At 39.9% G+C, this 12,935-nt stretch overlaps 1 protein-coding gene across 1 annotated transcript in view; it reads right to left on the bottom strand.

Annotated features, from left to right (window-relative positions):
- Positions 1–516: 516 nt before the first annotated feature.
- The window catches only part of LCP2 (lymphocyte cytosolic protein 2), a 53,290-nt gene continuing 40,871 nt past the window's right edge, over positions 517–12,935 (bottom strand). The window contains exons 15-21 of the mRNA XM_019534852.1: positions 12,672–12,684; positions 11,415–11,550; positions 7,820–7,869; positions 5,272–5,375; positions 4,359–4,436; positions 1,893–2,048; positions 517–1,246 (exon numbers count right to left, since the gene is read on the bottom strand). Coding sequence (XP_019390397.1) covers positions 1,124–1,246; positions 1,893–2,048; positions 4,359–4,436; positions 5,272–5,375; positions 7,820–7,869; positions 11,415–11,550; positions 12,672–12,684 — 660 coding nt within the window. The 3' untranslated portion in view covers positions 517–1,123. The remainder of the gene's footprint in view (positions 1,247–1,892; positions 2,049–4,358; positions 4,437–5,271; positions 5,376–7,819; positions 7,870–11,414; positions 11,551–12,671; positions 12,685–12,935) is intronic.

Genomic DNA, 12,935 nt, shown 5'->3' with positions numbered 1-12,935 from the left:
ATGTCAAAGGTATATAGGAGATGAGTGAACCCTGTGAGTTCATTTCTTTTTTAACAGAAGACCTGGTAGGGGCTGCTCTATGTTTGCTTTTGTTCTTATGCTCAGTCTATTAATACATTTTGGAAGGGGTGTTTATTGGTTAGGCTCAAAAGCCTAGAACACTCTAATTCTTCAGCAGGGAAACTGACTCAGTGTTAGAGGCCTGATACCAGCTAAGGAGAGTCTGTTCTTGCTATTTACAGAACTTGTTCTTTGAAGGGAAGGGTGGTAATATTTTAAATGGTATTAACACCCGTTGTTGGAAGAATTAGGCTCATGGAGATAAAAAGTGTCTCTAAATCATGTAAAGGTGGGAAAAGCATGATACAGTAACACACAAGTCACATAGATCCAGATTATGATAGGGCTATCAACTACTGAAATTAACAGGAGTTAAGCACCCAGATACTCCTTGAGGTTTTTACTATTATTATAAGTGTAAGTTTATAATGCGGATCTCTATTGAAAATGGATTGTGAAGAATGAGATTTTTATTAACAACTATTTAATTTATACAAGACAAGTCTAATTTATATAAATTTCCATAAAATACATGAAAGTAAACAATACAATCTTTCAGTAATAATAACAAGAAGTAAGAAACACTGACACTGTGCTGTACAGCTATTGCAGACTGCACAAACAAACCTGATTTCATTTTTAAGGTTAATGTAATGGGTACCATAAACCCAACATGAACCTAAACATGTGGCACATATCATGTCACCGACATGAAAAATATAGTTTTCTTCCTAAGTTTTTGTTACAATGTAAATTGCATGAGATTCTGTAATTTGATGTGGAAACCATTTTATATCCACAACATGTTCACGTTGGGAGTAGCATCTGTCACATAAACATATGTGTGTATATGAACAGTGGGAAGTAATAAATAGGTTGTAGTAAAAAAGTACTTTGCAAATTGGTTTTAAAATATATCTTAAAACAAAAATCTTCTTTTTCATTAAATCAAAAGTAATTTTAATTATTTCTTCATCATTTCAGTTCATTGAATAGAAATTCTTGAAGTCTGCATGTTCCTGTGGGCAGCTGATCCTGAACATGACTTTCATTAAGCTTCCTTCTAAGCATGTCCTGCAGCATATGTTAACATGCATTGGTTTCTTGAACCTCTGTCTTTTCCATCGATCAGCAGAAGGGGTGTTTTTTGGAAGTACTGAATTATATCAGCTACAGAAGAAAAATCCTGAGGATTAAAAAACAAGAGGAAGGGGATGAAAAATGTTATCAAGATACTTACAACTAAGAAATCTAAACCAAAAGTAATTATTTAGACCAGTGGCTTTCAACCCACGGACCACAGGCCACATGCTGCCCAATCAGCATGCTGCTGTGGCAAATTGTGACTTCCTGTTAAACATTTTTAAATGGATACACAGGAAGTAAGTTGTGTGAGTGCAGCCCATATAATACACTGAGAGCTGCAAGCGTGGCCCACTATGACAAATAGGTTAAGAACCACTGGTTTAGACTGTGAATTCTTTCTTCTAAGTTTGACAAGTCACTTTGCTGGACCAGGCCACTACGTCATCCAGCACCGTTTCAGCTTTTTGCTTCTAGACATAGCTGTCCCATACCTGATACCTCAGGGGAAACAGAACACTTCCAACCAGTAACTATACCTAATCAGCTAAGTTGTAATAGGGATCTATTGCCATCTGTTTATTTCTAGATTTTGGGTCACGCAGTTATACCAGCTTGTATCTGTATCTCTAAAACAGAAACTAGAATGAGAGAGAACAGCTACGGGGAGAAACTGCCTACCATTCTGAGATGATATAGACTGGAAGCTAGGTAAAGGGAATGCAGTGATGCCAAGAAACATACTATACCTCTCTTCCTTTCAATCCAGTTCCTAACATATAAATTTGCTCATGCTCCTGGTAACGAATCTGAATGTTGTACACTTTGCCTCTGTATAGTACCATTAGTACATATGGGTGTGTACTGTTTCTTCCAGAGCTGTCTCTCACCAAGAAAGTTCCATCCTAAAAGAATACACATGAAAAATATTTCTATTTTTGACCAACATAGATGTTGCATATGCTTTCAAATGTGTTTGCATGTTCAAATATACATTTTTGGAAAGAATAGTTTCAATTAGGGGTCTTGAAGAGTTTTTTTTAGATCACTTCTCTAAAGAACAAACAAATCTCTAACTAAGCCTTGCAATCTGATTTCTAGAAGGTCCCATGTCAAAAGCTAGAGAAGAATAATAGTAATGGTATGAGAGAATACCTGCTAGTAGGGGTGAGAGTATTGTTTCAGTGACAAAAATAGAAAAACTTCAACTTGCTTCAGTTAGGTCAGGAGTTCACCCTTTATAGGTGCAAGCCATTGTTTTTTACTTGTGACCTATTTTGAAGTAGCATAAAAAATGTATTTTATTTTAATATTCACCTTTGTGGTGTGAATTTGATGATTTGTCCTCCAGCATATGGATGGAATCTTTTTCACATTAGAGCTGTGTAATGGGGCCCCTACACTTTTACTGAAGAGGAGAGGGAGGCAAAGGTTAGCTGACTGGTCCCAGCCCCTTAGATAATGGCAAAGGGCCCGTGAACAAAATTGCCACCATCTTAGGTGCAGGCAGTGACTGATAGGCCTGGGGCAAAAGTGGAGAGTTAGGTGACCCAGGGAAGAGCAGCTAAGTCCAAGGCCTGAGCCAAAGAAGGCAGTCTGGCCATATGGGCTGCAGAAGGCAGAGCTCCAGGAAAGAGTCAGGCTGGGGCTGCTCATGGAGGAAAGACTCCAGACTGCAGAGGAGCCAGGAAGAAACTCTGCGCCACCAAGCAACAAGATTTAAGCCTGTGTTGTAGTGTTACCACAATTTGTGATTAACCCTGGGAGGGAAGCCTTTTATTTTGGAAGCAGACACTAATTTTTTTTTTCTATTTGCATGTAAACCTGAGGACCTGATGTGGCTGTAAGGGGCGAATTGGAGGTCACAGGAGTACTGCAGGGGCACCCAACTCATAGCCCTTTCATGGTCTGGGACACAGTGGGCTGCAGTTGGGCAGAAGCTCAATCACTTAAGGAGTACAGCTGTTTGTCAGAAGACTATAATATTTGGCAGCAAGGACTGGAGTGCAAACTCAGAACCTGCAGGGCAATTCTAGTGGCTGAGGCGTCCAGAGCCTGCATGGTGTTAAATTAGGGGCTGAGGAGCCCAGAGCCCACAAGGGTGAGAACAAGGGCCAAGGAGCATAGAACCCACAAGGGTGTAATTAGCTAAAGGGCCCAGAGTGTGCATGGGGCAAGACCACTGGATGAGGGGCCCAGAACCCATGAGGGGTGAGATTGGAGGTGGGGGCTAGGAACCTAGGGCATGACAGGTGAGATAACAGGGCAGAACCTTAAGAGGGAAGAAAGGGGTGGGGATCCACATGGCAGTAGGGAGGGGCAACATTACTACAACAGCACTAGGTGCACTACAAGTTGTTTGAGCCAGAGTATCCTCTTCATGTTTCCCTTGTGTCAACAATAGTCGTTAAATAAGAACTCAGTGTCTCCTTTATAGTCATAGACTACCTCTCCAGCCACCTGATGAAGTTCTATGCTTGTCTTTGTGGTATGTGTATGGGGGATAAATGTATTCCCTTATGGGGGAAAGGGCCATTTTAGGGACATGTACAGAGATGCTGCTCCAGTATGTTGTAATTCCAGTGTGTTGGAGCAGACTCGATTATTGCTGGAGCATGGAAATTAGCCCTGCTCCAGCATGTAACAGTGTCCCTGCACTGAAAAATGGCAGCAGGGCACTTTAAACTAAAGCTTGTTTGATGAGTGCCCCACTGCCATTTTTCAGGGTGGAGATGCTGAAACACATGATGCTTCAGGCACTTTTAATTAGTGTGGTTCTTGGAGTAGTGCTAATTAAAGTGCCTCTCCCGCTATCCCAGAGCAAGTGTATAAATGCCCTACATGCCTAATAAGTAAAACAGAATTTGGACCTAAATTATCTGAAAAGGACAGGAGCTCAAGATTTGTTACAATGTACCAAAAATATCATCCCAGCATGTAGGTGATGTTAATCAGCATCTTAATGGGTAGATAATGTACTAATACATTACACTCACATTATTTTCTTTTCCTGCTGTAAATCTGCCCTTTTGTCTAAATGTAAAAATAGAGGATCAAAGGACAGGGTGTTGTGATGACATATTCATTTATGCAGTTTTCATATATACTAATAGTAGTCTGAAGAAAATCTGTGGTATGATCCCCTAGCATTCAGGGACATAAAGCTTTGCCCTTTAAACAAGTGTTAAAGTGTGTCCATTTTTGTTTATGGATACCTTGTTTATCCTTCGAAGAGCTCCTTCTGCTTCTGCTCGGCTGATGTAAGCAACATACCATTCTTCATCCAGCAAGTCCTAAATATTTTGGAGATGCAGGGGAATACAACAGAGTACAAAAAGTTGCTCATCAGTGAATTAATTTATGTGAGGTCACAAATTTTTACAAATAAGCAAACAAGAACATTCATAGAATAAAGAAAAATTCTGGATGTATTGAATATCTGAATGTTTAAGATACAAGGATCATAATATTGCAACATTCTTGGGTTTTAAACTCACTGATCACTTCAATACCCACACTCCACAAGGTGTTTGCATACCTTGACACATTGCTGGCATGGAAACTAGGGAAATACAATGAGCTCTAAAATGTCTTTTGTTGAATACTATATTTCTGTAACATTTGTTGTCTATATGCCAACCAGGCAAAAGTTTTTCCATTGTCTACCAGCAGTTTAAACTAGAGTTGTAACTTAATGTGAATCTCCTATCCTAAAGGTAGTCACACAGACTTATTCTAAGTGAGCTGTCAAAAATAATAAAAAATTGATTGCTAAAGGCAGGTAATTTTCAAAGAACTGTAGAGCATAATTATGCTCAGAGAGAATGATTATTCTTCTCTTGGCTTTACATTCCTTTTTTGTTAAAGGAGAACTGAGTCCAAAGGATTTAAGAATACTTAGGGCACTTTGCAAAACAGGAAGCAATCTATCTCTGTATATTTTCCTGTTCTTTTCTACGCATTAAGAAAGCAAAAACGTTTTGACATTGTAAGAGAAACTGAAAGTAAATTCTATGGTGTATACCATCAAATTATTTCTGAAAACCATTTTAGAAAAAAGGGTGTCTTACAAAATTAGTTCTTTTGCTGTGCAAAACAATTAGGATTAATATTTATGACATTCTATACCTCATTTTCCTCTGTGTTCTGGGACCGGGCCATCTGTCTGTTGGGAACGGGTAATGGGGGTCTGCTATCTGCTGTGCCTCGTGAAGGAGATCTGTTGATATGACCTTTAAAAATCCATAATAGATTACAAGAAATCTTTAAAAAGAAACAAAGATTTATGAAGTAGATACTAGAACACAGAGTAATTGTCTACACCACTTTGAAATGTAAAGGAGCCTGAAAAGGGGCAAAATTTATAATCTTGCTTAGTGTTTGAGAATCTGGTATAGGTATCTTTAAAGTAACAAATTGTTCTTGCTCAGCATGGCTGCCACTCTCCCAGACCTCAGTGGGACTCCAGTATCTCAAAAATTATTGCCAGACTAGAAGTTATGGTTCTTTAGGGTATGTACAGCCATCGTTTAACCATTAGAGTATCTCAAGTTACAGATAATTTTAATATTTACAAACCACAGTATTGCACTTTCACAGTTTATAAAATGACTTTATGGTTTGGGATTTGCACTTTTTTGCTGCCTTATTAAGCAAGACATTTTTAATTTTCAGCTTTACTTTATTTTTAACTTGCACTGTTTTAAAAAACAACCATGTTATTAAAAACGTAAGAACATAAGAAATGCCATACTGGGATAGACCAGTCCATCTAACTTAGTATCCTATCTTTGGTATTGGCAAGTAATAGATGCCTTAGAAGGAGAGACTATGTCTAGTGTAATCTATGCCCTGTCATACCCTCCCTGGCATCAGACATAAAGAATACAGTAGCAGCAACAATAATAAGTCTGCATATGCCAAGAATAAATTTAGAGTTTTCTACTGTACAATTTTAATTTTAACTGAGGAAAATGTTTCTCCTTGGAAAATTTTCCTCCTCCTGTCCCAACAAATATATTAGTACAGTATCGGAAACATCCAATATTGTTCTTAACAAAATGTAATATAATCCTATGGGGTCTTCAGAACAAATGTGAAATAGGGAGCTACAACACGGTGGGCTGTTCCTTTAAGGAGGAACAGGAAGACTTGTCAAGAGAACTTAACTGTGGGGCATTTGATTAAGGGAGTGTCCTACTGGAAGCTTTAGGAGCTCCCAGAAGAGAAGGGAAGGATACAAACTGCAAAGGAAACAGCTTGTTGCAAGCAGCAGCCAGAGCAGAAAGGGGCTTTTCTTTTAGGGCATTTTTACATGTGCTCTGGGACGCAGCTCTGGGCACTTCAATTAGCAAGCCACACTAATTAAAAGCTCCTGTACATCAGGTCTATCAGTGTTCCCATGTGCCCCCACATTGAAAAAATGACAGAGGTGTGCTTTGAACTAAAGTTCATTTAACATGTTTTATTTCAAAGTGCCCGGCCACCATTTTTTTCAGCATGGAGATGCACGAGGACACTGATACATGTAATGCGGAAGGCTGTTATAGTTTCTCCCTAGGTTTCTAGGGTCAGAAGGGATCTTCAAGTCTGACCCCCTGCCCTGGGCAGGAACGAGTGCTGGGATCATAATACCCCAGCCAGATATCTATCCAACCTCCTCTTGAAGACCCCCCAAGGCAGGGGAGAGCACCACCTCCCTTGGGGGCCCATTCTAGAGCCTGGCAGCTCTAACCATAAAGTAATGCCTCCAGATATCAAACCTGAACCTGCTCTCAATCAATTTGTGGCTTTTATTCCTGGTTATCCCAGGTGGTGCCCAGGGGAACAGAGCCTCACCTATTTTCCGCTGGTCCCCCCTGGTGAGTTTATAGATGGCCACCAGATGCCCTCTCAGTCTTCTCTTGTGGAGGCTGAATAAATTTAGTCCCTTTAGTCTATCTTCATGGGGCCTGGCCTGCTGCTCCCCAACCATGTCAGTGGCCCTCCTCTGGACCCTCTCAAGGTTAGCCACATCCTTCTTGAAGAGTGGTGCCCAGAACTGATGCAGTACTCCAACTGCGGTCTAACCAGTGCTGCATAGAGGGGAAGAATCACCTCCCTGGACCTGCTTGTGATGCATCTGTAGATGCACAACAAGGTGCGGTTAGCCTTACTGACTTCTTCCTCGCGTTGGCAGCTCTTGTCCATGCTAGAGTGGGTTCATTTCTGTGCTCCGGGAGAATTGAGTCTGCTCTGACATGCTGTATTTCTGCATGCCTGTAGGAGCCCCTAGTGTCTGGAAGAGCATATAAGATTTCGTTTTGTATACGTGTTTACTGAATTTTTCCTTAGAGAGATGTCTGAGGAGTTGATAAAGGAATGAATTCTGCAGAAGCTAGTATGATAAATGACCCACTTACACAGTATTCAGAGACAAGTGGTTTTAAGTAATAGCTGAAATGAAACGGATACTTGAAGTTCTTTTATAATTGCTTAATAGACAATAAACCAAAATTAACAGGAAAAATAAACCTTAAACACAGGGTAAGCACATTAAAGGCGATACCAAACAAAATGTTTCTATTAATAAAGCATGTAGAATTTTGTATCTGTGATATAGACACTCATATTTACTGCATTGAAATCATAAAATATTATATTAGGAGTTAAAATGTAGGAGTGTAATTATACAAACCTAATTGAAAGCGGGATGGTAATGAGCCACCTGAAGACAGGCTGTTAGTACTGGAGAGGGAAAAAAATGAAGATCAGCATAAATAGTATAACACAGAAACACAACTTATGACACCTGTCAAAAGGAGTTATTTGAACTGGCATTTTTATGCTCCATGCTGTATGGACACAGTCTCAGATGTAGGGCATATCTCCAAAATCTTCAATCCTTTTTTTCTCTTTAAGGACCCATGAAAGATGAGGATGGCCTGCTCTTCCCCCTGTGAAAATCAGCAGGGTAATTATGCCCCCTGTTTCTCCCCTAGGGATTAGTAATTCAGATGTGATAGAAGGCATAGCCTAAAGACACAGCAAAGACATCAGCATGGCAGGGAACCTGGGTTTTGACTCTAGTGGTCCTGAAATAGGAGTTGTATAATAGTTGCTGTTCACTTTCCCTTATTCCTTATCCATTGGTACTAGGTCTGTAAGAAGATTGAGTATGGATAGGTAGGTAATATTACCTCTGTATTTGACAGTGCTGCAACTACCACTGGACTACTGAGTCCAGTTTTGATGTCTATACTTCCAGATCAATGCTGATAAATTGGAGAGGGAGTAGACAAGAGCTATAAAATTCATGATAGGATTGGAAAACCTGGATTAAGCTGAAAGGCTCTTGAAGTGCAATCTGTCTAGTTTATCAGAAATAGATTAAGGATTGACTTGTTTGCACTCTATATGTGGAAAAGAAATTCAACAGCAGGACTCTCAGTCCAGCAGACCAAAGTGCAAAAAATCCCATATCCTGAAGCTAACAAATTCAAACTAAAGTAAGATCTGCTTTTTTTAACAATGAATGATACTAACCCTTGGGAGAACTTGTCAAGTATCAGAATGGATTCTCCATCACTAGAAAATTTTAAATTATCTTTGGATGCTTTTCAAAAGCCAATCCCTAGTTTGGAAATGAATTAATTAATGGGAGTCCTGTGGCCTTCTGTCCCGTGTTATATAGGAGGTAAAGCTTGGTGATCACAAGGGCCCCTTTCTATTTTACTCTATGAATTTAAATACTTACTACCATAGCTTAGGCTCCTTTCATTTTTCAAAAGCTTAAATTTGGGGGGTCCAACTATATATATCTGAGGTGCATATTAGAGGTGTGTAAAACAGGCTGTATTCGATTTGGATTTGACCCAAATCAGGGACAGTGATTTGAGTAGCTGATTCGGATCACTGTCCCAATTTGATTTGGCCAAATCCAAATCTGAAGATTTGATGCTGATTCAGAGAATCAGTGATTCAGCCATAGACACATCTTTAAATGTGTTTTTTACATGCCTCAAAGTACCAGGCATGGCTCATGGACACTGAGATGGTGGGGCAGATGAAGCATCTCACAGAACACAGGAGGTCCCCCACATGCTGAGAGGTGGACCTGGAAGTAGACTGGAAGTACAGTGCACTGCTGAGTGCACAGGGCCACCCCCGCTCCCTGCACCCCTCTGGCTTAGCGATCAGCTGTGAGGGGACCCTGGGTGCTCCCCACACCCAGGAGGCACCAGTCACTAAGTTTGTCCCCCGCGCACTCCCTGGCGGGTGGACCAGGAAGTGGAGTGGAAGTGTTTCTGGTCCATTTAGGGGTCTGCTGCCTCATGCTTCCAAGGGACACTCCATCCACCCCAGAATCTCAGCATTCACAAGCCACCTGGTACCTTGAGGTACACAGAAAAAACATTTACAGTTGTCTCTGTCTGAATCATTGAATCTCTCTAAATTGATTCAGAGGCTTCTGATTCAATTTGGAGAGACTAAAGAGTCTCCTGATTCAATTTGGATTCAGAGATTTGGCTGCTGAATCAAATCAGTGACCAAAGCTTCACACAGCCCTACTGCATAAGTGGTAATACTGCACTTTTTTTTTCTTTCATTCTTTTTTTTCCTTCTTTTTTTGGCCTTTGGAGGCTCTAACTTGTCTCTAATTGTGAGCCTAAGAGGGCTGAAAATTCCACTGTAGTGTCTAGAAGCCCCTTTGAGATCTTAGAAGCCCTTCTAAGACCAAACATCATTGAGCTAGGTGGTATACTGAAAATATGGGCCAGGCCCCTTCCCCAAAAGTTTACAATTTAAACAGGCATGGCAGATGAAGTGTAGAAAAATACATGCCTAAAATCAGGCAATTACAAACTAAAGTATCCTAAAATAAGTGCCTAATTGAAGCCCATGCCAATTAGATCCTAAAATACTCTTCTCTATAGAGTCAGTCCTAAGGCCAGTTTTATTTAATATTTTCATCAATGACCTGGAAGATGGGATAGAGTATGCACCCTCAGCAAGTTTACAGATGACACCAAGCTAGGGGAGTAGGAAGATTGGACCAAAAGAAATCTCATGAAGTTCAATAAGGACAAGTGCAAAGGCCTGCACATAGGACAGAACAATCCCATGCACCACTACAGACAGGGGACCAACTAGCTAAGCAGCAGCTCTGCCGGAAAGAACCTAAGGGTTAGAGTGGAGAGTAAGCCAAATAGGAGCCAACAGTGTGCCCAACAGTGTTGTGAAGAAGGCTAGTGGCATACTGGGCTGCATTAGTAGGATCACTGCCAGCAAATCAAAGAAAGAGATTCTTCCCCTCTAGTTGGCACTGGGGAGGCCACATCAGGAGTACTGTGTCCAGTTTTGGGTCCCCCACTACAGAAAGGATCTGGAAAAATTTGAGAGAGCCCAGTGCAGGGCAACAAAAATGGTTAGGGGCCGGGGGCATGACTTCTGAGGAGAGGCTGAGGGAACTGGGCTTATTTAGTTTGAAGAAAAGAAGACCGAGGGGGATTTAATAATAGCAGCCTTCACCTACCTGAAGGGTGGCTCTAAAAAGGATGGAACTAGACTGTTCTCAGTGGTAGCAGATAATAGAACAAGGAGTAATGATTTCGAGTTGCAGTAAGAGATCTTTATGTTAGATATTAGGAAAATCTTTCTCACTAGGAGGGTAGTAGAACACTGGAACAGGTTATTCAGAGAGGTTGTGGACTCTATCCTTGGAGGTTTTTAAGACCCAGCTAGACTAGGTCTCGACAAGGATGATCTAGTTGGCAATGGTCCTCCTTTGAGCAGGAGGTTGGACTAGATGACCTCCTGAGGTCTGTTCCAACCCTAATTTTCTATGATTCTATAACCAGAAAGCTAACAAATTCAAACTAAAGTAAGAGCCACTTTTTTTTTAAACACTGAATGATCCCATGAGCTGTCTATCTGCTTTAGTGAAATGCATGGATATTTGGGACCCTGAAAATGCTGGGAGTTTCTGTGTAATAGTAGAATTTGCAGAGTTTGTGCCCTGGGTTGCAGTGGCAACAGAGGAGGACAGACCAGCTGCGGTAGCTGAGCTGGCAGCAGTAGCAGCTGCCATTCTTGTGTGCCCTCTAAGTAGAAGTCTGGGGCTGATGCACTACTGGGAAAGATTACAAGTCAAGGGAGCAGATATAAAAATCTAACTTTAATAATAAACTCATTGATGTGTCTTTCTGAGTCTTTTACAGCACCAACATACTGCTGTTGCCCAATAAATGGTGAGCAGGTCAAAATGAATGAGATGAACTATTAAAACAAACCTTTCTCCATATGCACCAGGCATACTGTTGGATCCTGATGGAATAGATTTAGGTGGTGGTTTGGCAGATCTCGAAGGGAAAGTGTTGGAACTGTAGGGAGGTAAAGATAGTTGTGGCACTGACCTCTGTGGTACTGCTGTGGAAAGGAAAAATAAAACTAGTTAAAACTACCTAACATGAAGTTAAATATAACACTCTTACAGTAACTTGTAAAGACAGTGTTAGTGAACTAATACTGCCTAACTTCAGTTGACTGTTTAATTAGGTACAATTAATGGAGCAAATGTTTTATTAAAATGCCCTTAATAGGGATATACTAATCTTGATATGATATGATAATGGTCTATGATTATTTCTGTGGAATTAAATTAGAATTCAAAATTCAGTATAAAATGGGAAATTATGTTAAGGTTTTTTTATTATCGTTTTGGAAGCTCTACTCTAGAAAAATGATAGTCCAACTCTAGAAGTCCTTTGGCTAAAGTATATTGTATGCAGATCAAAGATAAAGCACTATAAGCAGTTCTTTCTGTTATGCCACTGTTGACCATTGGATTTGAAGCTTCATTCTTGAGCGTCATGTTTATTTTCTGACACCGTCTTCTTTGTAAGCTTCAACAGAAGGATTAAACATCTCTTTTGGCACTACCTTCAGTCACAGAGGACGCATCTACATGTGTACTTTACTATACAGTAGACTAATTAACTGCATAGTAAAGTGTCATCTTTTACACATGCGCAGAAATTAGACCAGTGTAGACCAATTTACTGCACCATTGGATAGTCCCATCAAATACAAGTACAATCTGACGGCACAATAAATTAGTGAGATTAAATGCATGTGTAGATAGTGATGCAGGAGGCTGCCTCCAGGGCAGGGCTCACCCTGGAGCCCTCTGCCAGCAATACTATGTGTGACTAATGCAAGCAGGGTTTGGCCCAATATTTAAAGAAATAAAAAATGGTTGTATATTCAAACTGTACATTTTTATAAAGAAAATATATTAAATTAATTGTTATTCAGTTGTAATGAGGATAAGAAACAAGTGTTATAATTGGCTAACTGAAAGAACTTTTGCCTTAATTTCATGTTTTGTGCTTCTGCTGATTAAATGTGTGTGATTTTTTTTTCTGAGTTATCGGTCAAGATATAACATATTTTATAAGCATGCACATATCTGTTAATTCATTTGAGATTTTAAAAACAAAATACAAAGAATTCCTTGATATATTAAGTATATATTTTTAGATACTTACTCTCTTCTTCTTCCTGTAGAAAGAGAAAAATGTTTAGAAGTTCATAAGATCACAACTGTACTGCCCATTAATAAAACTAAAAATTAGAAGTCAGTGACATTTTCAGTATTTAAGAAAACCAAAAGTAGCTGACTGTTTTACCCATTACACCAACATTTCTCTCTGAAATGCCATATTATTTTAGAAGTTGTAATTGTGAGGAAAAGAAATCAGAGGTCAAGATTTTTTTGAAATGCATAAGCCGTAAGGTGCTCAACAGAAGAT

This window comes from Crocodylus porosus, unplaced genomic scaffold, assembly GCF_001723895.1.
Source record: "Crocodylus porosus isolate Cpor-Errol unplaced genomic scaffold, CroPor_comp1, whole genome shotgun sequence".
In the NCBI taxonomy this organism is placed as follows: Eukaryota; Metazoa; Chordata; order Crocodylia; family Crocodylidae; genus Crocodylus; species Crocodylus porosus.
The sequence above is the reverse complement of the archived record's forward strand: the minus strand, read 5'-3'. Positions and strand labels throughout refer to the sequence as shown.